Here is a 24,059-nt window from a genome sequence, read left to right as displayed (position 1 = left end):
AAGAGCAAAGAAACTCTCAATTAAAAGCATTCTGGGGGTGCCTGAGTGCCTCAGTCCATTGAGAGGCTGCCTTCAGCTTCAGGTAATGATCCTGGAGTCCTGGGATCGAGCCCTGCCTTGGGCTCCCTGCTAAGCAGAGAGTCCGCTTCTCCCTCTGTCCTCCACCCCCTGCTCCTGCCCTCTCTTAAATAAATAAATCTTTAAAAAAAAAAAAAAAGCATCTTAATAACTTACATTGTACTAGGTCTTCAAAACAAACAAACAAAAAAAGCCCCAGATCATTGCATAGGGCCAGATGACCATATTAAATGTGCTTCTTAGTTTTCTCCTTTTGGGAATAGCAACCTGAAATTCAGTGAATCAAAATGAACTTTTAAACGAATAAAAATAATAAAAATTAGTATTTTTTTTTTCCTAAACTCTTTGGGGGCATAGAAGCAAGAAAGAAATCTGAAAATTTTAACTTCTTCCACACAAGAAACCAGTCACCAGAAATAGGTCCCAAAACTAAAATGTTAATTAATTGTTATAAACCCAAAATAAGTTCTAAGATAGCTCCTTAAGGTCTGTAAAAACCAGTTCTCTCTGTACTAAATTATGTTTGGGATTTGCCTCATTATTTAAAATTAGCTCTATAATGGCACAATGTTGCGATTAGTAATTTCATCCAGGAGGTTTTGATTTTTGCATTCTTGGTTTTTTTTGTTTTTGTTTTTGTTTTCCAGAAAGTTTCACAGAAGTCTGTTAGACCTCAGCCCTAAAGCAGTCCATTACACTTCACCACAGTAAGAGGTGTGAGGTGGTGGGGTGGGGGAGGCTGAGCTTTAGCTGAGAACTATTAAGACAGTATCACTTTCACAGGTGTAGCCTACAAAAATAATGAGAGCTCTCCCGAAGTCAGTGTTGCTTAATATAAAAAGTGATACTGTCATGTCAGTGCTTAAAAAAAAAAAATGAGATGACAATGTTATGCTAACAAAAGGACAAAAACGGTAGGGTGGGTTTCTAAACAAGCGTAACAGCAATAGCAGGGGTAACAGGGGTATCAAAAGAAAGTGAATGCTTAGATGAATAATCATTGCATTTTACTGCTAATTAGCTCACAAATTAGATATTTTTTGTAATTTAACTGGCCAAGCTGCTTCTCTAAATATACATTAATGATTAATAAGGACAATATAAATATATAATTATTATAGTGGTTAGTAATGGCATCTAGCTGCATTAATTTAATTCATGCTTCTCTTTAGTGTAGCCAGCTTTCAAACAAACTCAATTTTATTTAAAATCTTACTTTTTTCTGATGTCATATCGATCTGAAAGAAAACATACATAAATTGAATGGTTACAAACTGCGTCTGGTTTCCCCATGATGTGCAAATAAGCTTCTATTCGTGACCACACCCATGGGGAGATAACAGAAGCTAGAGAAGGTCAAAGTAATTTGCTACAGTTCTTCCTGAGAGTCTCCTTGATTCTCATCCTAACTTCGAAAAAACAAATCTCCTTTCTAGACTTTATAGGTGGAAAGCATTTTTTCATATGTTATTTCCAGCAAGATAGGATCAAGGGTGCTTTTGATGTTAGAAATACATCTGTCTGAGGGAAAAGGCCAGGAAAAGAGTGAGGGGGTGGGGGCTGTTAAACAGTGTCAATTTAGTTGAGAAAAAGAAAGAACGAACAGCATGCCAGGGTAATACATTCTACAGAAGGAGTTTCATTGCCATTAATTACAAGCCAAGATTCCAAATCCTGAAAAGAACACAAACTGGATCTATTGTCCTGCACAACTCCTGAAAAGTACTCAATAGAACAATCAAAAACTTAATGCAAGAAACTCACTTAAACATAGCAAAAAATGGTTTTATAATTGCACTGCTTTTCTAAGAAGGTGTGTAGGTACCATTTTGAACAGGTTTGGTAAGGGGGTCACCAAGTGCAGGAAGGAAACAGTATGTGAGACAAAGAGTGGCTGAACAATCAAGGGAAAGGATGACATCTGTCCTGTCACAATTACTTCACATATAGTTATATACAGCAGGACAATGAGGCTATCATCTCCCCTCTTGTCCTCCTCCGCTGCCAGGGCAGTAGTCAAAAGCAAATTCAGGGCAATTCTCTGCACTAAAAAGTCCTTACATTTTAAGCTGGTGGGTACAAGGGTACTTATTATATTTTTCTTTATATGTTTTTGTGTTCCAAATCCATCGGAATAACACTAAAAATAGAATACAAGTACATTTGAAAATCTTTATGTGCAACTAGTAACAATTGCATTTGTCTATCTTAGAAACAGGAACCAATATGTAAATAGGCAAGCAGACTGAATTTCCTATCATTTCTATGATGATGTTTGGGCTTTCAAATCTTTATAAGGGAAACAAACACAAATGTGCCTGAACTATCAAAGAGGTCTTATTCAAATGGTTCTTTCTTCAAGGAAACCTCTTGAAGACTCGCTTTCTTCATCTATTATAAGACAGCACAGAACTCACAGGGCAATTTTGAGGATCAGTGTTGATGAGGTACATGGAGCACTTAATAAAGAGTCTACCTCTAAGAAGTGCTCATTATTAGTAGAGTTCCGCATTATAATATTACAGTCTAATGGTTGAACTGCACATTCCTTAAAGTTTTTAGTCTCAGTGGTTCTCAGATGTTTTGGTCTTAAGACTACTTTATACCCCTAAAAATTACTGAGGACCTTGAAGAACTTTTATGTTTCATATATACAAGTAAATTTCTGTTTTATACATTAAAACTGAGAAAATGCTAGAACCCAAGTGCACACAAGGACCCACTCCAGAGTCAGAGTGATCATGTCATCATATGCAGTGTAGCCTCTGGAAAACTCCTCTATAGCTTGTGGAGACATGGGAGGCAAAAAACAAATAATGTCTTAGTAATATTAGGGGAAAAAAAAAAGTTTTGACCTCCGGTATCGCCAAACCAACCTCTGAGAACTGAAATAATGGCTTGGCCTTCAGGAATCAGTAGAGAAACATAAATTACTGCACAGAGACAGGGTAACAATTTACAGGGAAAGTTTTACTATTCCTTGAATTCAGTCCATGAGATGAGAAAACAGAGGCTCAGAGAGGTTAACTAAAACTGTGACCCTTCAGTTACTAAAACTGTATAACCCTTCTAAGAACACAGGTTAACTGTGTGCTCTTATTAGCGGTTATAGCAAATACAGCCATCAACAAGTGACAATGTCATACAATTACCTCTTCTTCCTGTTCTTGATCTGACTCTGATTCCTTGTGGCCCCAAGATGCCATGCAAGATGGAAAAAAGAGAGCAGGAAGAGTAGAGAGTATTTAGAAGAGAAGATTAAATACACTGCCAACAAACATCAACAGGCAAGCATATAGTCTGCATACTCTTTTTTCTTCCGACAGTTTATAGAAGACAGGCACAAAAATTTTAAAGGATTGATTTAAATATAGAAGTCTGTAGATTCAAGAAGCAAAAAAACCAAAATCCTAAGTACACTAATTTATTAAGCAAAATAACTAAAATTACAAATACACTTATTTCAGATACTAGGTTACTAGAACCTTAAAGCTTGCTAGTTAATGGATTTGATGCATATGTCTGGAGAAATGGTGATGGTATATCCCAGTCATTACAGATACTGGCTGAAAATGTTAAAGGCCACAGATAAGCATATGGTGAAAATATTTCGAATACACAGGCAATATTTAGGAGTTCTATTATAATAAAGAACTACTCAATTCTAAAGTTTATCTGAAGTGTATACAATGTTTGGCATTGTTTTCCTTTTTGTTTTGAGTTATGAACTGGAAAGCTGTCCTGGACCATCATGGCATTAATGATATGTTTCAACTTAGAAATACAGTGTAATAATAAAGTAAATGCTTTTATAGAACACTGAAAGTTCACTGAAACCAGAGACAAAGCTCATTCGCATGTATATGTCACTCAGGTGGGCTGCCCACAGTCTATATTTTGTTGTGCTTCTTATCGGGCATTCCTCTTTGGTGACTCACAAATCTACAAACCCCAAAGTACATTTTCCATCACTGGAGTGAAATGAGATTATGTTCATTTGGGTGGATATACCTACTGCTGTATTCCAATTACTGGAGTAACACGTATGTTTACATCTACAGATAATATTTCATTTTTATCGTACAATGAGAATTTGCAATGTTAAACCATGATGCTATGAGGTTTTCCCTATGTGTCTGATCTCTATTTACAAGAATAATTGATTAAGAAAAATAGACCATGGTGGGTAAAAAGAAGTGTTGGCCATGCTTTGTTTTGTGGAGTCAAGATTAGGGTTTTAAATATATTTCTACATCTCCTCCAGGTCTTACTTGCCATTACTTGTCCCCCTCCCCAACCTCTAGTACACACACTGACAACCTCTACAGCTCCCTATAGACCACCATGGCGGGGGGCAGTGGGGAGAATGGGGTTTCCCACTGAAAAGATATTTGTTAAATTTTTTTTAAGTAATAAAAATTAAGTTATCCCCAACATTTAATTCGTTCAGTTGTTGTCAACTTGATCAGAGTAAGCTAGGAATTCTGTAATGGTGAGCAGTCTGAATAGAAAGTAGTATCCGGTAAGGAGAATTTGGGTCAGGAATTAATGAACTGTTCCTTTTCAACAATGTTTCAAATCTATCTCTTGTAACATGGGAGCATTTTGTACAATAATCATGTTAAAAATAGTTGAAGAATTAGTTTGATACCCCCAAATATTATGGATTACAAGATGAACAAGTATTTATTTTAGCAACAAGATAAAAACTCATGAGGTTGCTCTGAATTTAATAATATATAATCTACCTGTGAATTGGCAGTGAACAGAAGCTAATGGACTCATAATACATTGCTAGGGCCAAATGGACTAGTATCATCCCAGAAGGGCACATAAAAACAATGAAGACAAACCCAATTTACTTTTAAAAATTAGTCCCAAATCTTAAATTCATATTTTCTCTTTCCTAGCCAATATGTCTTTATAAAAAATTTTCCATCAGAGCAAATTTAATGCAAAATAAAGGAGAGCTACTTTTTTTCCTTACTTAAATGGAAAATCAAAAATTTGACAGGGAATCAAAAATGATTGCTCTACGTGCTTGCATTCAGTGCTTTTGTATGACTTTTTTTAAAGTATTTGAAAATTAAATCCTATAGAGACTGGATTGCACTACAACAGATTTGACAATACCTTTGTATAAATCGGCAGGGTAATGTTTAAGTTGCAAATAGCTTGATGCACCAGGCCTCTTGTGGATTTTGGCTCTTTCATAAATGATAGTCGCCCGCAAGGTTCCTGAGTCGTGTCGCGTACCTTGAACAAGAAAGGCATGCGTACTTCACCCACATATGATATGTGCTATTTATTTTAATTAGATGATACTCAAAAGAATGAGGAAGAAATAAATTTATTTGATAATGCCAAAGATTTAGAGGTGTTCCTTTCTCTATTTCTATATTCATTTAAAATGATTTTTTAAAGAATCATTCAGCTTTTAAAAAATTGTGGTAAAAGACTTAGACCATAAAATTTATCATTTCCATTTTTACACTCAGCATTTTTAAGTGTTCAATTTAGGGGCATTAAGCACATTTACAAACTTGTGCAATCATCAAATCTTTACTATGCAGAATTTGTCATCATCTCAAACACAAACTCTATACCCATTACATGATAGCTCCCCATACTTCTCTCCTGCCACCCTGAGTCACCTCTCTTCTACTTTCTGTCTCTAAATCTGTCTCTTCCGGGTACCCTGAATGGATAGAGTTATACAATGTTTCTTCCTTTTGAGTCTGGGTTATTTTACTTAGCATAAGATTTTCAAGCTTCAACCTGTTGCAACATATATCAGAATTTCATTCTTTAAAAGAATTGTGTTAAAATAGACGTAACATAAAACTGATCATTTCCGGGGCGCCTGGGTGGCTCAGTGGGTTAAAGCCTCTGCCTTCAGCTCAGGTCATGATCCCAGGGTCCTGGGATCGAGCCCCACATCTGGCTCTCTGCTCAGCAGGGAGCCTGCTTCCCTTCCTCTCTCTCTCTCTGCCTACTTGTGATCTCTGTCAAATAAATAAATAAAATCTTAAAAAAAAAAAAAACTGATCATTTCCACCATTTTTACATGCACAGTGCAGTAGCAATATGTACATTCACACTGTTGTACAACCATCACCACCATTCATCTTCAGAACTTCTTCATCTTCACAAACTGAAACTCTGTTTCTATTAAACAAGAACTTTCCATTCCTCCCTTTCCTCAACCCCTGGCAAGCACCCTTCAATTTTCTGACTCTAGGCCTCTGACCTCTCTAGGCACCATATAAGTGGAAACAGAGTATTTGTCTTTTGTGTCTGTTAATTTCACTTAGCATATATCCTCAAGGCTCATCCCTGTTACAGCATGTATCAAAATGTCATTCTTTGTTAAGGCTCAATAATAGTCCATTGTAAGTATAGACCATATTTTAACCATTCACCTGTCAATGGATATTTACGATGTTTCCACCTTTTGGGTACTGTGAATAATGCTCTTATGAACACTGGGATGCCAAGTAACTGTTTGAGTCCCTGCTTCCAGTTCCTTTGGGTATCTACCTAGAAGTGGAAAAGCTGGATCATATTCTAACCTAGGTTTAAATTTTTGAGGAATCATCATACTGTTTTCCATAGTGGCTGCATCATTTTGTATTCCTACCAGCAATGATCAGGGCAGGGTCCCAATTTCTCTCCATCCTTGTCAACATGTATTCGCCATTTCATTTTATTTCATTTATACATTTATTTTTTAACAACTGCCATCTTAATAGGTACAAAGTATCTCATTTGTGATTTGAATCTGAATTTCCTTAAGCTGTTAAGCATCTTTTCATATGCTTATTGGTCATCTGTTTGCCTTCTTTGGAGAAATGTCTAAGTCCTTTGCTCATTTCTGTGTTTGGTTGTTTATAGAACGACTTTTGCACATCAACAATATCAAGTATTAGCTTAATTATACAGCCATTTGAGTTAAATGGATCCATTACCCCTCAGCAGTTATAGTTTAATGCGATGATTTCTAAGAACCTATCTCTAATCATGTAAAACAATCAAACCAGAAATGGCACAACAAAGGACTCAATAGAGATCTTGGGAAAGCTTCATAGACTAACAATTTTAAAGAGATTTACTGACATATCCTTGGAAAATCATAAGGGATTAAAATGAGTCATTGCTAACAAACTGGGAATTTGTAGTCTGAAGTCATTGCAGTAAAAAACTGTTGGAAACCAGCCTCCATCTTGTGAGAGTTGAGCATTAGGACTTCTAGATCAGTGAAATAAACTGTGAGAAGGAAGGGGAAAAAAATGAAGAGCTGGAGAAACAGAGCACAGTATTATAACTTCCTTTGCATTTTGCCATCACACATTTTTGTCCCTTTTTATAACTGGACTCTAGAATGAAATATGTATATATCACTGCCAAACTCCTAACTTGGATTAATATTCTTAAACAGAGAAAACAAATTCACGGTGTACTTAAGCATCTCCATAAATGTTTGTTGGATGAATTTATGAAAATATATCTGTAAGGGCCTATTCAGCCAGAGTGGCCCCACCCTGCTTGAACTGCCATTTTGTTGTAAAACTTAAATTGAACTTTCCCCTGCCCCCCCAGGGGAACTTATTTAAAAGCAAGTCCGGGAAACCAGTCCCAGGTAACAAAGTCCAAATACAAGGGTGGGTCAGGCCAGGTGGAGGTATTCAATCAGTGGGGGTGCATACCGTCTTCTAGCTACCAAGGAGTATGGGCCCCACCCTTTGGGCACCTTTTGGGCGCCAATTCTGAACTAGGTGATAGGCTGGTTCAAATGTCTACTAGGGTAAATTGTAATTCAGTTGGTCACCTAGCATCACTGTGGAGTTTCCTGTGTGTGTTACAATCTCATTGGCCACCTATGCGTGGTCAGGCCCAACCACATGGCCTTTGCTCTATAAAAGTTAGTCTGGAAAGCAAGGAGGGGTTGTCCTCTCTGTAGGGGTGGCCCCGACCAGTCTGTTTGATGGTCGGTTTGATTCCTGATGCTTGGCGAGAAATAAAGCTTTGCTTGACCTTCACTTTGTATCAGTCTCGCTCCTTTAATCACGGACCCATTATTGAGGTACCCTGTTTTGTGGGGACCCAACAATATCCAGTTCACAGCTCTATCTGGGATAATCTCTTACTAGATCAAGTGAGACCCTGGGTTCCTTCAGAGCTTTTATTACAAAGTATTGTCACTTAGAACTCTTTTGGTCTCCACATGAAATTCATATGTTTTTAAAATTTAAGAATAAATATTTAAAAGAAATGATAGCAAAAAGGAAAGAGAGATATAATGATAGCAAAAAAGGAAAGAGAGACTTTCTGTAAAATTTGGAAAAAATGTAGCCAGTTTTTGTAATCAATGAATTGGCTATTTGTCTTAATTCTCAGCCTTGAACACCATCTATACGTAAAAATTAAGGTTGAATTTGAACTTCAAAAATAAAAATGGTTGGCTCTATAGGACTTTAAAATTTCACAGATATGGTTTTAAAAAATTACTTCAATGACTGAAAAGCAAATATTATCTCCTTCTAAAGGAAATTAAATCCTCACTTGATCTTAAGCAAAATGCATTAGAAAAGGCCATGTATATACTACCTTGACAAAGAGAGGAAGTCGGTTTTCTTTGAAGGCAAAAAAACTGAAGATATGATGTTGGCCACTCTTGGTTAATGGTACCAGGTTGCCAAAACAATCAACATAGATGGGTTTTCCTTCTAGTACCTGGTAAAAACAGACAAAAATAACACAGGACATAAGAGCTATAATTATTACTTGTTATTTACATTAAAAAGTGGTGGTACTACTTGGTACATCAAAATTCTTAAAATATACATACATAATCTTTAAATTGCTGACTGGCATTTTGTCTTATCTGCAACAAAGCATGTGCTAATACTCTCTCTTCTTACTGGTACGGGAATCTTCAAATGCATGGTGGCATTTAATGTTAATGTTTTCATTTCTAACACTGTTTCATGCTACCCACCCCACCCCCCAAAACTGGTATCTCTTTGAGTCCTAAATTTAAATTTCTGATTGGGTAGTTTTTGACACTGTAATGAGTTAGGTTACTTGACCTAGGCCCACAGAAAGAAAATTCTGAAATACGAATAAGTAATATAGAAAGCCCTGGATTTGATACATTCACATTTATACAAAGGATATGCTTCCTGGCTGTTTTCTTAAGTATTAAAAATAATAAAAGCAACAAGGAAAGATAAAGATACTTAAACTATTATAGTAACTTACATACTTTACCAGTAACTTGTAATTTGTCCCAAAATAACTTTATGAGAATCCCTTTACCTCCTCACATACACTGTATATCCCTATATCCAAACTGGCTAAAAATGGCAGATTTTGGACCTTGACCTACTAACTGATCAAAGTGTGGACTCGTCTTTTTTTTCTTATGGCTCTATTTATTAAATACTATTTTAAATATAATCTATTAGTAAGGGCATAAACAACAGGTTAACATAAATTATTTTTATAAATACAGTACCTCTACATCCCTGCTTCTGGCCACCTCAGCAAAGTTTTCTTGTTGTTCTAGGGTCTTATCCACTTTATCATCAGTCATGCAGAAACATCTCAACCTGGCTTCAATGGGGTCATGTGATTTGGCAAACACAACAAATTTGGCCATATACGGTACACAGATAATTTCCCTATACACTTGTGATGCGAAGGTAACAGATTCCTGGATTTGTCGACAATCTATCAGCCAGAACCTACAAAATGGAATAAGGTCAGTTATCTGAAATTTAAAGTACACCAATTGAATAAGGAAACAATAGTCCCCTCATTATGATCAAAATAGTCATTAAATGTTTCTTGGAAAAAGAAGGGGGAGAGGGAGAGGAGAGAAACTAAAGGAAAGACAAAGTGAAAGAAGGAAAGTTAGAAGGATAGATGGGAAGGAAGAAGGGAGTGTGGGGAAAAGAGAAAGATTAGGCGTTGAAGATCAACTAATAAATGCTGTATTTATAATTTTCTTCCTTGGAGGATCTTCTGAGTATTGAGTCTTCTGAACTATACCTCAGAGCTTTAGAATCTTCTAGCATGTAAGCTCAGTGTCAGACATGACAAGGATCTCGCTGAATTGAGAGTTTCTATTTTTCCTTGATTCCCTCTCCTATTCTTTATTTCATTTCCTGAAACCCTTTCCAGTAAAATCTACCCAGCTTTTCTTCATTCTTTTCCAACAACCTCTCCAGTCATCAAGGTGAAATAATCCCTTTTTTAAAAAACTGCTTTTGCTCCAGAACTTCTAAGCATTGCTGAACATAATTCTTAGAAGAAATCATCTGTTTTGTGACCAATTTATGAGTTCTAGCCTCAGCTAAGTCTGTGACTTGCCTGGCAACTTTTTCCTCAGATATTATTTTATTCAATTCAAAGTTTAGTGACTTTGCTAAACCTTTAGGACACTCCTTGAGCTCTTGCCTCACCTGAGGCTCTATGAAAGGTAACTTCACTGAGAAAGCAGAGGCCACAGTAGACATTTTTTCAGTTTGGTATGTATACACACTTTCAAAGGTTGGTTCACATCCTCTTGCTCTGAAACTTTTCCCCACCAATGATCACCCTCCCTCTCTTGACTCATTTCCCATAATCTTTCAACATTCCTGAGATTTCCTTACCATTTTACCAACTCTTTTCTTCAAGTTCTTGATCCATCTCTCTCTTTTTATTGACTTTTGATAAAATATATACAAAGTTCACCATTTTAATCATTTTAAGTGTATAATTCATTGGCATTAAGTACCCTCACAATACTGACTTCTTGGTTCTATTCCACAAGGACTCTCATAAACAACGCAGAATCCTGCATTACTTCTGAACTACAGACTAAATGGATCACTGTTGCTCTCCCCTTTCTTTCTGCATTCTATCTTGGCATCTTGGCTCATGTTACTCTCTCTTCCACTTTCATTCTGCCCATAAGGTTCCTACATGTCTCATGAGTCACCTCTTCTAAGCATCCTCTCTATTCCAATGCAAATACCCTCCGCTGAATTCTTTAGTACCTCTGGGGTACCGGTCATTCAAAACTTGCCATTGCCTCGCATTAGACTGTAGAAGCCTGAGTGACAGATCACACTGGCACACGGAGCCCAAGACTCAGCAGCTGAGCCTGAGCGGCTGAAACGACAAAAACGTGCCACCACAGCCAGGTATGCCACATGCCGTTATTGAGTTGTTCATGAATTTCTATTTTTTTTCTTATATCCTTGAGTAGAAATTTAAGTTTTAACTACTCTCGACTTTAATTTTCTCATCTGTAGAATGGCCACAATACCTCCTGTTCTTTTAAGTCACACAGTTGTTGCAGTAATCAAATTAAATGGGAAAATGCTTAGCTATCCATGAATCCCAATGCAAATGGGAACCAACAGTTATCAACTGAATTAGTTTGTACATGACATAAAACTAGGTAGCTTCAGCTTTTAAAAAATGTGTGATATGTAATTGGGTAATACATGGGTAATATGTGCATGTGTTTGAATGCGTAAAAGTCACTGAAACCTTTAAACCATTCGAGCAAGCCATGGTGGGCTTTGTGTTTTTATTATTCTGTTGGAAAAAGTAGTTCAGGCTATTTTTTGACAGCAGGAAATTTATCTTTCCTAAGACCTTTGGGACTGGAAAAATCAGTGGTGGCTGCTAAAACCAGAGTCAGGGTCATAATCCTTTCTTTTTCTTAGATTTTATCTGACTGGTTGTCCTTTATTGTCTCATCACCATTACATTTGCTGGAGGGTCCAGTTTAAAATATGAAAGTAAATGCAGACAATGTTAAAAAGCAGACCAGAAAGAGTCAGTTTCAAAGAACATAAGAAACAAAACAAAAGACATATCAGGCTTTTCTGGGCTGCATAACCATACCTGGCAGACACATTGGTTGTAAAGGAAACACATTCATTGACAAATGTTAAGGGCGTAGTTCCTGTAATATCTTCCCATTGTGCAGGAGTGGTTCCACCTGAAATAATATGATCATTTAAAAAAATCAGGCAAAACTCCAGACTTTGAATTGTAAAATAAAGTCTTTGTGGTTCTGGCTGTGTTCACCCATGTCATCCCATCCACCCCTCAGAATGACATATTGGGAACAACATGTCTAAAAACCACAGGCTAAAAAATGACACACTGAAAACAAACAGGGAATACTACCTTTAAAGGAACTTCATTTAAGGGAGGTTCTTTGAATAACTGTCTCAGATTACCTACTAAGTGTTCGACTCTCTGACTTCCTTTTTTTTTTTAATGTTTCAAGTTTTTATTTAAATTCTAGATAGTTAACACATAGTGTAGTATTAGCTTCAAATGTAGAATTTAGTGATTCATCACTTACATACAACACCCAGTGCTCATCACAAGGGCCCTTCTTAATATTCATCAGTTATCTAGCTCATCCCCCAATCCCACCTCCCCTCCAGCAACCCGCGGTTTGTTCTCTATTGTTAAGATCTGACTGATATTTCGAAGCTTTTATTGTAATTGCTAGGCTTTGAAGATCATTTTAAATTGTAACAGCTGATGATTTTAAAGCAACTTCTATCAACCAAGGAGTTGAATACTTTGTTAAAATAACAAAAGATCCAAATAATCTTTTGTTCCTGAACTTCATATTTTCTGGAATTATTTTTAAGAAATAAAATTTCTTCTCAATTTGCAGTTCAAGTTGGGCGGAAAAAAATGCTTGGAAAATATTAAGAGCTCAGTAATACTGCAAGGTGAGTGAACAAATGAATGAGTGCTGAAGGATGGCCTCTGTGCACAGAAAGATCACCATGGAGGTGGATATGGACTTTCATTCGACTGGGAAATTACCTTGGCACAGATAAGGATAAAATAGTCTTAAGGCACTATAGGAGGAACGTATGTTCAAGATGAGAATAAACTGCAACACTAAAATTCCCTAAAGAAGGAAATGTGTTATCAGAGAAAGTTCATGGAAACTTATTCTAACAGGCCTCTAAAATAGGAATTCTTAGCAGAACCATATAACAGAGCAAAACACAAAAATCCGAGCACTGTGGTTAACATGTTTTTTTTAATTAACAAATAAATTTAAGGACATGTTTCGTACAACCCCATCTGAGGATCTATGGCTGGAATAACTAGATTCGATGGTGTCTAGGCGCAGGTGGTATCTTCATTTGATCACTTACAAGGGCAGGTGTGTCACAGACATTTTTCAGTCTTCTTTCTTTTGCTTCCATGCCATTATGTTGCACATTATAGAAAGCTTAATCGTATATGCATGGAACACCCAGGAATGCTGATAACAACCACAAATGGGTAATTGGGAAAGTGAAAATGAAGCATAAGATTTCCCTTTATACTCATTGTAGTCTGTGCATTTTAAAACCTTGTCATATTATTAAACTTATGTGATAAGGTGTCAATGGTTTGCTATCTTAAGTACAGAAAAAAAAAAAAACCCACTAGTAAGAAGGGAGAATTAGAGAGCAAAATAAGGGTGAACATTCCTTTCCATATGGAGAAGAAATGAAAAAAAAAAAAATGCTAACAATACCTAAACAGCCACGGATGGTGATTATTCCTATTGACAATAGTATATTTACTGAATGCCAACACAAAGTAGTTATTGTTAAACAGGGAAATTATCAGTCCAATAATGTAGTCCTGACACAGGTTATTTGTGTGGATTTTTTCCTCTCAGCATTTATGGTGATAATATTGAGCAGAAAAAAACCATTGTTCTAGGAATGTCTTTCTACAGTGTGGTAGTTGTCCAAAAGCTACTGCAATTTCTAATTGAAAAGACCAAAATTCAGTTAATTATTAAATACATTTGTTTTTCCTAAGTTAGTTCAACAGATCAATGATAAAGACAAACCCATTCCTAGACAGATGCCTGAACTTCTGAGTATAGTTATTCAAGGTGTTATTTATTTTTCATATAAGATGAAGTCTTACATGGAAAATATAAGGTGAAGTCTTACATGAAGGTGTAAACCTTAGGCCTTGAGGTACGTAAATTTGGGTTTGAATTCCAACTCTGCTGAATATTTATGGTATTATACCAGGCAAGTTATAGAACTTCTCTCAGCCTTGGTTTCCTTTTCAATGCATAGGGTTAACACTTCCTCATAGAGCCACTGTAAAGACTAAAATGCCAATGCATATAAAATGTCTAATAGTTTGGCATACAAGCTATATCTGATAAATATATCTGATAAACATATCAGATGTTCATTTTCTTTCACCTTTCACTTGCTTAGTAAATTAGAATGCTTTTCCTGAATTAATGCATATAACCTCACAGGTATCTAATGACAAAGGTAATTTAATATTTACAACAATCTGCTTCTTCTTTCAGAACTTTCTACTAGCAGAGTCTTATGTGACTCACCTGTTATGCTGCATAGTAATCTTAAGGTTGGTGCATCTCCCCCAAAACCATTCAACATGACATCACTTGAAGCTTTGGGGACAGGAATGGTCATGGTAATTGGCTTGTGAAACTTTCTTCTTCTAGGTTCCAAAGTGACTATAGGGCTGAAGGTAGCTTTGTTGCCTAGAATCTTCTTAACCAGCTCACTGTGCATAGGTTGAGCCTTTTTAAAAGAAAGAAAATAGCACAGTATATCAATATGTATTGATATATATTGATATCAATATATGTCGATATCTATGTCATATGATATCAATATGTCGATATCTATGTCAAATTTCTTACTCAATGCATCTCTTCTTAGCTCAGAAATCAGTCTGGTGACTTTCTGGTGACTTCAAATACAGCAACTGTAAGTTTAGTACTAAGCCCTCATATAAAACTTTAGGAGACCTCCCATCTCTAAGGGAAGCTGTGGCTCACCTGTGGATCATTTGACACATTAACCATATATTTCCCACCTGAAAAGCTGACTTTGAATCACTAGAGTAAAAATCCATGTTGGGTTAACTCGTATCCAACACGGGCATACCTGTAAGCCCACACGGATCCTCTTGGTCAGCGCCCCCTCTGGGAAGACGGCCTGCACCTGGGGCACCACGGTGCTGCTCAGCACACCTCCCTCGGGGCCAATCAGGTTGCTGTCCTGTTTGATGCGCGATACCACCGCAAAGTACTGTGGGAAGTCACGGGTGATGATGCGGCAGATTCGCTTCTTTTCTAGGTCTTCTGGGCTATCCAGCACTGAGACAAGAAATGACCCATCTTCATACAGCAAAGATTTCCTTCCAAAACCATTCTAGCAAACTCCGGGGCACAGTTAATAGTAAACAAGCATAGAAGCAAAACACTTTTTTTTTTTTTAATAATAGGAAAATTTTTAAAAAGCAAGACTATCCTAACAACACCAGAAAACAAAACAAACAAAAAACAAACACAAAAAACAAACCACAAAAAAAACCCTCCAGTCTTTCAAGACCTATCACCATTTATTCTGCACGTTTTATTTGTCTGTGGAAACTAGGTCTTTCCAGGGCACTGTGAAAAGAAAAGCATCCAGTTCCAGAAGCAGTAGTGCAGGGCCCGGCACCCTCTGTAAATGAAGGGTTTTGAGGGCAAACCTGGAATGGAAACGAATCCGTCCTATTCTTGCTTTACGTGAGGGAGAGGAAATGGCTTCTGGATTCCTTTTCTTCACAAATTTCAAAGTTAGCTCAAAAACCAGTTATTGCGGTTTTAAGAAGAAATATGGCCCTTTCAGTTCTCAGGGCAAGAGTACAGGGATAAAAATCTGTCCTTTAAGGGTAAGGTTTGTGTTTGTGTGTTTATTCTAGTGACATGGTTGTCTCTGAAAGAGTCAGATGTTAAAAAAAAAAAAAAATCAGTGATTATGAATTCAGGGTTTGAGTATTCCTCTGAAACCATTAACTTACCAAAAATATCATCTACTGTCAGGAAGATAGGATAATGGGCTCTTTGTAAATTGCATTAGTGTAGATATCTAGGGCAATACGAAAATCAGACTGGTTTAAAAGGCAGAAAATTTGCACTAAGGGGATCACTGAATTTTCAGGGATCACGGAGAGTTCTTTACTTTTGGAAAAGATTTGCAATCCATTCCAGAGGCAGGAACAGCAACTATATTTTTCTTGACAATTGAATATAACTAGAGAGCAAAGCCAAAGGTCCCAGGATCTGATCATGCATAACTGAAAACGGATGGACTGGCAAACACTAGCACATACATACAAAAGAATGCACTTCCAAGCACAGAGAGCATAAAAATATAAAAATCTGATTCTTCATTTAAAAAAAGGTTTTATACACCTATGGAGAGTTATACAAGTACTCAGTGAAGGACAAGACGCCAGTGCTTGTGGCAGTGTTAATGACAGGTATATCTCAGAGGAAAGTATCCTGAACCTAAATGCAGACAAAGGAAATGGCTCCAAGAAACAGAAGCAGCTAAATATTGCATCAAACAAGCTTTATCAGGAAGAAGTCTGATCTTTTAATCCTCCTTATAAAGGACTGACCTATGCATCTAGAGGGCATAATTTTCCATCAACCTCTTCGGTAGGGTAAACCTGGCCTCTGTTCTTATTCCACCTCAGCAGGATGCAGAAAGAAATAATAAAGCGGCTGCTGTTCAGCTACACTTACTACTCACAAGCCACACCTGAAGCTTCTGGCTATAGTCCACAAGCCTGGTAAACTTGAGAAATCGCCAGACCGCTGTGAGTCCAGTTCTGTACCGCTCTTGGTGCTTAGACAAAGAACTTGCCCTATTTGTGTAGTTACTTTAAGTGAAACCATGGGGTGCCTGGGTGGCTCAGACGGTGAAGCATGTGCCTTCAGCTCAGGTCATGATCCTACAGTCCTGGGATCGAGCCCCACATAGGGTTCCTTGCTCCCCACATAGGGAGTCTGCTTCTTCCTCTGCCTCTGCCCCTGCTCACTACTCGTTCGCTCTTTCTCTCTCTCAAATAAATAAATCTTTTTTTAAAAACAAAGTGACACCCATCTCCGGGTATTAGGACTGAAACTTCATTTTTGTGCAGCCTAAGGAGGCCAGACAATGAGCCAATTCCCTTCAGTCACACTGAGATATTTCAACCTGTGGCTAGATGGCCCAAGCTGGATTTGGGATTTACAGAGATCAAAGTCCCAATGGGAAAAAAAAAATTCTTAACTCTCTGTGTAGGTGTGTATATGAAATTCTACCCTGGCTGACGCCTTGCTTGAATTACATGTAGAAGTTTGAGTGAACTTAATTTTCATATCTCCTTAATAAAAAATTTTAAAAGGAAATCATATTATCCTCTAATGCACTAAAATAACACAAAGACCACACATACCCAAACCCACTTCCCCTCCCCGCCCCACACACATACACACCACCCTAGGTTATCAGAAAGAAACAGATCATTTTAATTCTTCCTCTTTAGAATTCTTTTAAAACCCTTAATACGAAGTACCTTCATCCATGCCATTAAGGATTTCATTCAACTCATCTTCAGTGTATTCACAGTAATGCTCTTTCCAGCTGTCCCCGTTCTCACTGCGCAGGACCACCAGTTCCCGCTCCTTTCCTCGAAGGGCAGCAAAATGGGGGATCTCCACGATCACAGGCCTGACACGGCAAGGCAGAACACTCAGTGTGGACAAGAGCTAACCGACAGCAAGACAAGCACCTTGACTCTGTCTGTTGCAAAGTGACCTGGAATTGTTCTCTTTCTTGGGACGGGGCATAGCAGGCTGTCCTTCAGAGCCCATTGGCTAGGAGATGGTCACACAGTAGCACTCCACCTCGGGGGCACCAATCCTTAGGGACATGCTGCTACCTTAAGCCAAATAATGTTTCCCTGTGAGTGCATGTGGCATTCTGGAACTTCTCCTTTGATCAATGTAAGTATAACACATTTAACCAAAAGAAATATGCATGCATATCCATGATGTGTGCCAATCTCCTAAAACATTTTCTACAAGGTGCAGATGACAAAATGGTTTGATAAGGAAAATGGCTCAAATGTTGCATAATTTGATGTGTTGTAAACAAAAAGATGTCAGGAAGGTTAACTACTCAGGAACTAAAGAGACATGCACTCATGGTTTTTTGCTTATTTTTTTTTTCATTCAAGGGAACCATAGGCATGTGTACACAGTGTGGCCCTAACTGAGCACCTCAGCAGACAGCCCAGTTGTGTCCCATGCCTATTAGACTCAGGATCCAGAACATGCACAGCCCTGAAGTTTTTAGGTCGCATTCACTTTCAAAACTTATAGAGGCTTTTGATTTTTCAGTCCAGGTTGCTTTGATACAGACTTCGAATTTATTTATAACAACATCATAACTAGCACAGAGTACAACTAGGCAGATCTCATGCTTTAAACGAAAATGAAGGTCACAGCACTTTAAGGGAAAAGGTATAAAAAACATCACTCAAAAATAAAAAGTCACATACCACAAGGGTCAGAAATGGTCCACTAAAGATAGGTTATACAGAATTTAAATCATAGGGAGGGACATGTCATGGGCACAATGACAAAAAGAGAAATCATATTGCAGAAGGAGGAGAAGAATGGGGGCCAGCAGCCATCAATTTGTTTTAAGTCACTCCTACCCAAGGAATTTGGTTCCAGGAGGCCCCAGCTGAAGGATGCGGCTGACCAAACTTTCTCCCTCATTAAGTGGGGGAGGAGCTGTTGGCAGGTGAAGTTTACTGAGTACATCCAAAGCAGCAGTGAAAGAAAGAACATAAGTAAGCTTCAGGTATTGTTTTCCACAGAACCCCGGCGTCACCGGCTGATCAACAGGGTGAAGTTTGGTTTCACACTGCGTTTGGTTCTGCCCCCTCCATTGGTCACAAAGAGCAACGAACTGAGACCCAGAGTGTACAATGGAGGCGCGTGGAAGGAGACACTCAGGTGTTGTTGGATCTGTCCCTAGTTACGTTCACTGCCAGGGCACGAGCCAAAAAAAATAAACAAAAAATGTGCTCCACAGGAAAGACAAAGCTGTTGGGAATATAATAAAAACTCTGACTCTGTAGAGAGGGCAGATGTTTTCATGGATATTCCTCAACAGATGTGAAGTTTAGTAAAAAGCCTAAAACTACGTGGGCATAAGGGAGGGGAAAGGGCCTGGTACAGAAGATGAAAGGGATTGTTGGGCAATTACTCCAACCATACTGGCATTTCCGATGTTACCCAGAACTTCACAGGCTCCTTCTAAGTCTCTGGTCATTTAGGAGGACATGGGAGGTGGCTTCTATAATTGGGGGATACAGACACCCTTTTCAGGTGTGAACATAATTTGCAGCAACCTGTTAATCATTTGCTCCAAATTACAAGGCTTTAGAACGTTTCCCCAAGTTCTAAAGCAAATCCTCTCCCCCAAACGACACTGGCAAAGAGTTCATGATTAGTAGGATTTTCTCTCAATTTTTGAGCACAAAGACTTGATATGACAAGACTTAAATACAATTGATTTGTTTCAAAATATTTTGAAACTCGTCCCCCTCCAAAACTTGATCCTTTTGTCGGTTTTCAGCAGTAGCCAGTCATTTCTTGGCACACTGAGACACCACTTCATATATAATAGCAGTCTTACAAACGGAAGGAAGAAGTGCCAATCCCTGCTCAAAATTGCTAAAATGAGCCTGGCAGAAGTCGGTCTTGATTTTGTTGTCTTAATGAAAACTACAACTACAGAGACTGTTGGTATAATTTTAAGACTCGATAGCAATTTTGATCACAGAAACGACACATCAGACGGAGTAAATTTTTGGATATCTTATAAAGACAACGCTGCTTTCCAAAGATAATCATCCTGTTTCGTAACTACACAGGACTTTAAATGTATGTTTGGAATAGAGTAGTACTTTTTCTTTAGGACTTTACCATGTGTGTCTCAGAATTAAGAACAACAACAACAAAAAATACCTACCATCAATTAAAACATGATTATTCACGTCGGGAGCCTAGCAGCTATTGTCCTATCCAAAGAGAGGGAATCATAATTCACCTGAATGTCGAACTCATTAATGCCTTAAAATAAGAGGCATGTGATTGGCGTCAAGCACTGAGGTGCTACTTCCCATTTTTTAAATAATTTCGCAGGGGCCAATCTTCTTTTATAATGTTATCGACGTACCTTGTTTCATTCCATCCTAGTGATCTCATGTAGAGGACACAAGCTCACCGGTGACTAAGTGGGAGGTTTAGCAGAAACCCTTACCCAAGGAACTGAGCACCGGAAGGTCCAACTTCGATCAGGCGACTGGCCAGGCCTTCTCCCTCCACCATCGGCGGCATTGTCGCCAGTCTATGGCGTTTGACCAGACGGCAGGTGACTCGAGTTGGGGCAGTACATTTCCGAGGTGGAATAATGATACGGAGCCCGTTGTGTCTGCATCCTCGCATAGCACCACCTCGGGCATCCACCATAAAACTAACCAGGAAACTAAAAATTAAAATAGAAGATGAGCTGCGTTTTGAAATGCTGGAAGCAGACAGTCGAGCTTTGTCGAGTTAATTTTTTCTCCTAATTCTTTGTTCTTTTTCATTTATTTGCATGGTGGCACACTATTTGTCCTTAAGAGTTCTTTCACTTTATGCCAATGCCTTTATTTCTGTTGTGTCGTTGTTTTAGCTTTTGCATTCTTTTGATCTGTACCTAAAGAATTCTGCTAGTTTTTGTTGACAATGGTGATATTAAATACAAACTGGGAATTAAAGATCTGTCCAATTGACTTGGGAAGTGGAATAAAATTATATAATGAACACTGGTGAGTCTTCTTTCATTATAAATGCAAAGACCTCTGCTTCTGTCTAGGTGTGTCCTGAAAAATCCACATGCCGAAATAATGGAAGGATAGAGTAGAGGAGAGACCAAACTGCAGTTTTTCTAAACTAATCCAAACTGACTCTTCAAAATTGTATCTTGCCCAACCCATTTTAATATGATTCTAGGACTTAAAAAAAAGATTCATAGGCCTTCTCCCAAGACCAAGTTCATGTTCACACATCCTGCTCCAACATCATCTCACCCAGGATGCAGGTTATTAACGTACTGCATTCTCAAGGAGAAGGAAAAGCAAAAATTAAATGTTTTAGATAGAATCAGCACTGGTTGACATGTACTTTTTCAGTTCTTAAGTAGGAAGCTCTCTGCCATCCTGGTCTAACTGAAGCAAAGATGGGGTGGGCAGGAAGTGAGATTATAAACCCTCTCCACTCTGTGTTTTGAAGTAAGAAACCCTGGGCTCAGGCTGATGGAAGAGATCGGTGCCTCATGATTTTCCCCAAATTATACTAAATCTCAATGTGGAAAATCACAGCTAAAAATTTAGAAATGTAAAGGCTTCTAGCACTATTATTTTGTTATTTTACTAAGTTAATTGTTCATGCATAAAAGAACTATAATCCAAGTGACTCCTTGTTTTAAGTGTACCAAGAGAAAGGATTAGTTTTAAACTTTCATGTTATTTCCTGTGTGATGGTCTTCATGGATCCTGATAGAGTTTAGTTCGACTTCTTGTCACTCTGATAGTCCTAACACTCATTAAAGTCTTGGAGGTACTCACTTCCTCAAGGAGTGAAAATTAAACCAGGCAATCTGACTTTTGTACACATATACACGAAGACACAAACGAACAGTGTATATACCCTTATACAGATTACATTATGGTCTCTCTCAATTTTCATCGCATTTGCAAGATTTTATACACCAAACAAAGAGGAAAGCAACATACAGGTGTATTACAGATCTACTTGAGCTTAACCAGCCCAAGAACTACATCAGATTCACCACATCTAGATATTGCATCCATGACAACATTTAAAACATTTGGAAGATATTTTATCCAAGTAAGTTATAGGAGAGAAACACAATACATTGATGTTATTTTTAGACAAGTGATGAAAAATATGTTAGCATCTTCTTCATCGCACTACACAGAACTCATGAAGCATGCTATTAAACAGAAATCCTGTTGCTAGTAATAAAAATGGATGCAGAGGAGCCCGAGTGCCTTCCTGAAGCCCGTCATGCAGAATGAAACCACGAGAAGAGCTGTCACCATCCTTCCCGCATGCAGGAGCCAGCCTAGAACTACCATTCACACCAGCCTTCTAAGTTTTTAGCATAGGGCAAAAACTGGGGAGTATAATCAACGGTTTGGTACTCAAGAGTGGATGTTTCTGGTCTTTATTAAAACACAATGAAAAAAGGTTGGTTGCTTTTCTTATTACTAGTCTAAGTATGGATTCTTAAAAAAATTTCTATTAGTTTTTTAAAAGGTAGTATTGCTCAAAAGGATGGGAAAAAACTGATAACACTTCTAGATGAATACAAAAGTTTCTTTTTCATTTTATTTGTTTTGAATGGACTAGGCTATTAATGTCAATTTTTATAAAAACTAGGGGCAAAGACACTAAGTTTTGATCAGTGCTGCTCGAGATGCGTTTCAGTATTTCCGACTTCCCCTAATTGTTTTTTCATCTTTTGATTACTGTCACCACTGATGAACAAAACAGGGACCCAAACTCCTAAGAAATTATTATAACACATCTACTCAATTTTACCAGCTTTTCTACCTTTTGAAGGCATTTAGGAAGCTTTCACACTTATGCTATATGCTATTGCGTTTCCATTTTATTTATTCCAGTGATGACTTGCGGCCTATATGATGTCCCCAACTAGAAAAACATGGAGAATGACTTCTAGGGGTGCATCTTCTAAAAAAAAGTGAGTGACAGTAGCTATGTTCTTAGCTGTAACAGTGTTTCAATAACTATATGCTTGATTCCTTTCTCTGATTTTGTGTCACTGACTGTTCCTTTTGAAATCCTCTTTTGTTCTCATTTACTCCATAATTTCCCTTCCCATGTCTAAGAAGCATGCAATGTTTGTTACCCTCCTATTGGTGGGTGCCCTGCATGGAACTGAGGATACTGAAAGTGAAAACATAATGGTTCCTGCCAAGTAGCTCACAGTCTAAGCCCCAGGTTTCACAAGATGGTTTTGCTTACTCAGAATTACTTTGCTTCCTGGTCAATAAGTGAATTATGACCACATACAGGAGTCATGTAAGTACCATACTGGCCATGACCTTGTTCTTCCGACGTTCCCCCAGCATCTAGCACAATGTACATGGAGCACATAGTATGCAGTCAATAAATAATTGTTGAATAAGTGAATGAATGGAAGGATGGAAAGAGCAAGTTGTAAGAAGTTGTATATATTTATCTCTAATAAAGAGAAAAGGCAGCAAAATTGAAGGTAATTTAATTGTTTGGTCTCTAGACAGCCAATCCAGTCAGAACTCATTCAAATTACTACACTCTGATATTTCAGCTCAAAAAATAGCAGAATCTTTGGGAAGGACTATACTCAATGTTAAATATTCTTCTTCTACAGGTCTTTTCCTGCTCCCAAATAAGAGACCCGATATGAAAAAAAAGAAAAAAAGAGAGACTCAATATGTTTATTTCCCCTGACAGATGATTGGTAGAAAATGGGAGCAACCAAAAATCAAGAGTTCAAATATAACAGAGGAAACAATTCCATTAGGAGTGAAAATTTCATGAAGAAAGAAAAAAGGTTGGAAAATCAAAATAAAAGAATTTAAAGACTGAAATCTGCAAGTAGATATATTTAACTGTAAGGGTCTCAGCATCCTCTAGATCTGGAAAGTAATACTTAAATACTGCACCCAATCACAGCAAATTGGGAAAAGAAAGGTGCCAATCTGCATAATTCAGAGAAAAGCAAAATCACATTTCCAAAGAAAACAAGCCTTTGTGTCTTTCTCAATGAACTAACAGACTAACAAAAGTGACAAGTTCTAGTAAGAGAATTGTCCTTAGCCAGAGAAGAAGGGAGAGTAGCGGGAGCAGAAGGGAGATGGAAAGGGAGAGGAAGAGGCAGTGAGAGAGAGTCAGAGGCTGGAGGGTTGAGAGGAAAGCAAAAGAGGAAGAGGTCAAGAGAGAAACAGAAAGATTAGAAAAAAGAACTGAAAATTAGTTGCCAAAA

The 24,059-nt window shown here is 37.8% G+C and overlaps 1 protein-coding gene across 2 annotated transcripts in view; it reads right to left on the bottom strand.

Annotated features, from left to right (window-relative positions):
• ANK2 (ankyrin 2) overlaps positions 1-24,059 on the bottom strand; it is a 226,624-nt gene that overhangs the window by 29,070 nt on the left and 173,495 nt on the right. For both annotated transcript variants that reach the window (XM_080796920.1, XM_080796921.1), the window contains 11 exons: positions 20,262-20,486; positions 18,646-18,744; positions 17,500-17,654; positions 15,054-15,265; positions 14,480-14,684; positions 11,983-12,079; positions 9,596-9,824; positions 8,686-8,811; positions 5,212-5,334; positions 3,231-3,263; positions 1,295-1,316 (listed from right to left, as the gene is read on the bottom strand). In XM_080796920.1, coding sequence (XP_080653046.1) covers positions 1,295-1,316; positions 3,231-3,263; positions 5,212-5,334; positions 8,686-8,811; positions 9,596-9,824; positions 11,983-12,079; positions 14,480-14,684; positions 15,054-15,265; positions 17,500-17,654; positions 18,646-18,744; positions 20,262-20,486 — 1,526 coding nt within the window. The remainder of the gene's footprint in view (positions 1-1,294; positions 1,317-3,230; positions 3,264-5,211; positions 5,335-8,685; positions 8,812-9,595; positions 9,825-11,982; positions 12,080-14,479; positions 14,685-15,053; positions 15,266-17,499; positions 17,655-18,645; positions 18,745-20,261; positions 20,487-24,059) is intronic.

Source organism: Martes martes (assembly GCF_963455335.1).
Source record: "Martes martes genome assembly, chromosome: 2".
Taxonomy (NCBI): domain Eukaryota; kingdom Metazoa; phylum Chordata; class Mammalia; order Carnivora; family Mustelidae; genus Martes; species Martes martes.
The sequence above is the reverse complement of the archived record's forward strand: the minus strand, read 5'-3'. Positions and strand labels throughout refer to the sequence as shown.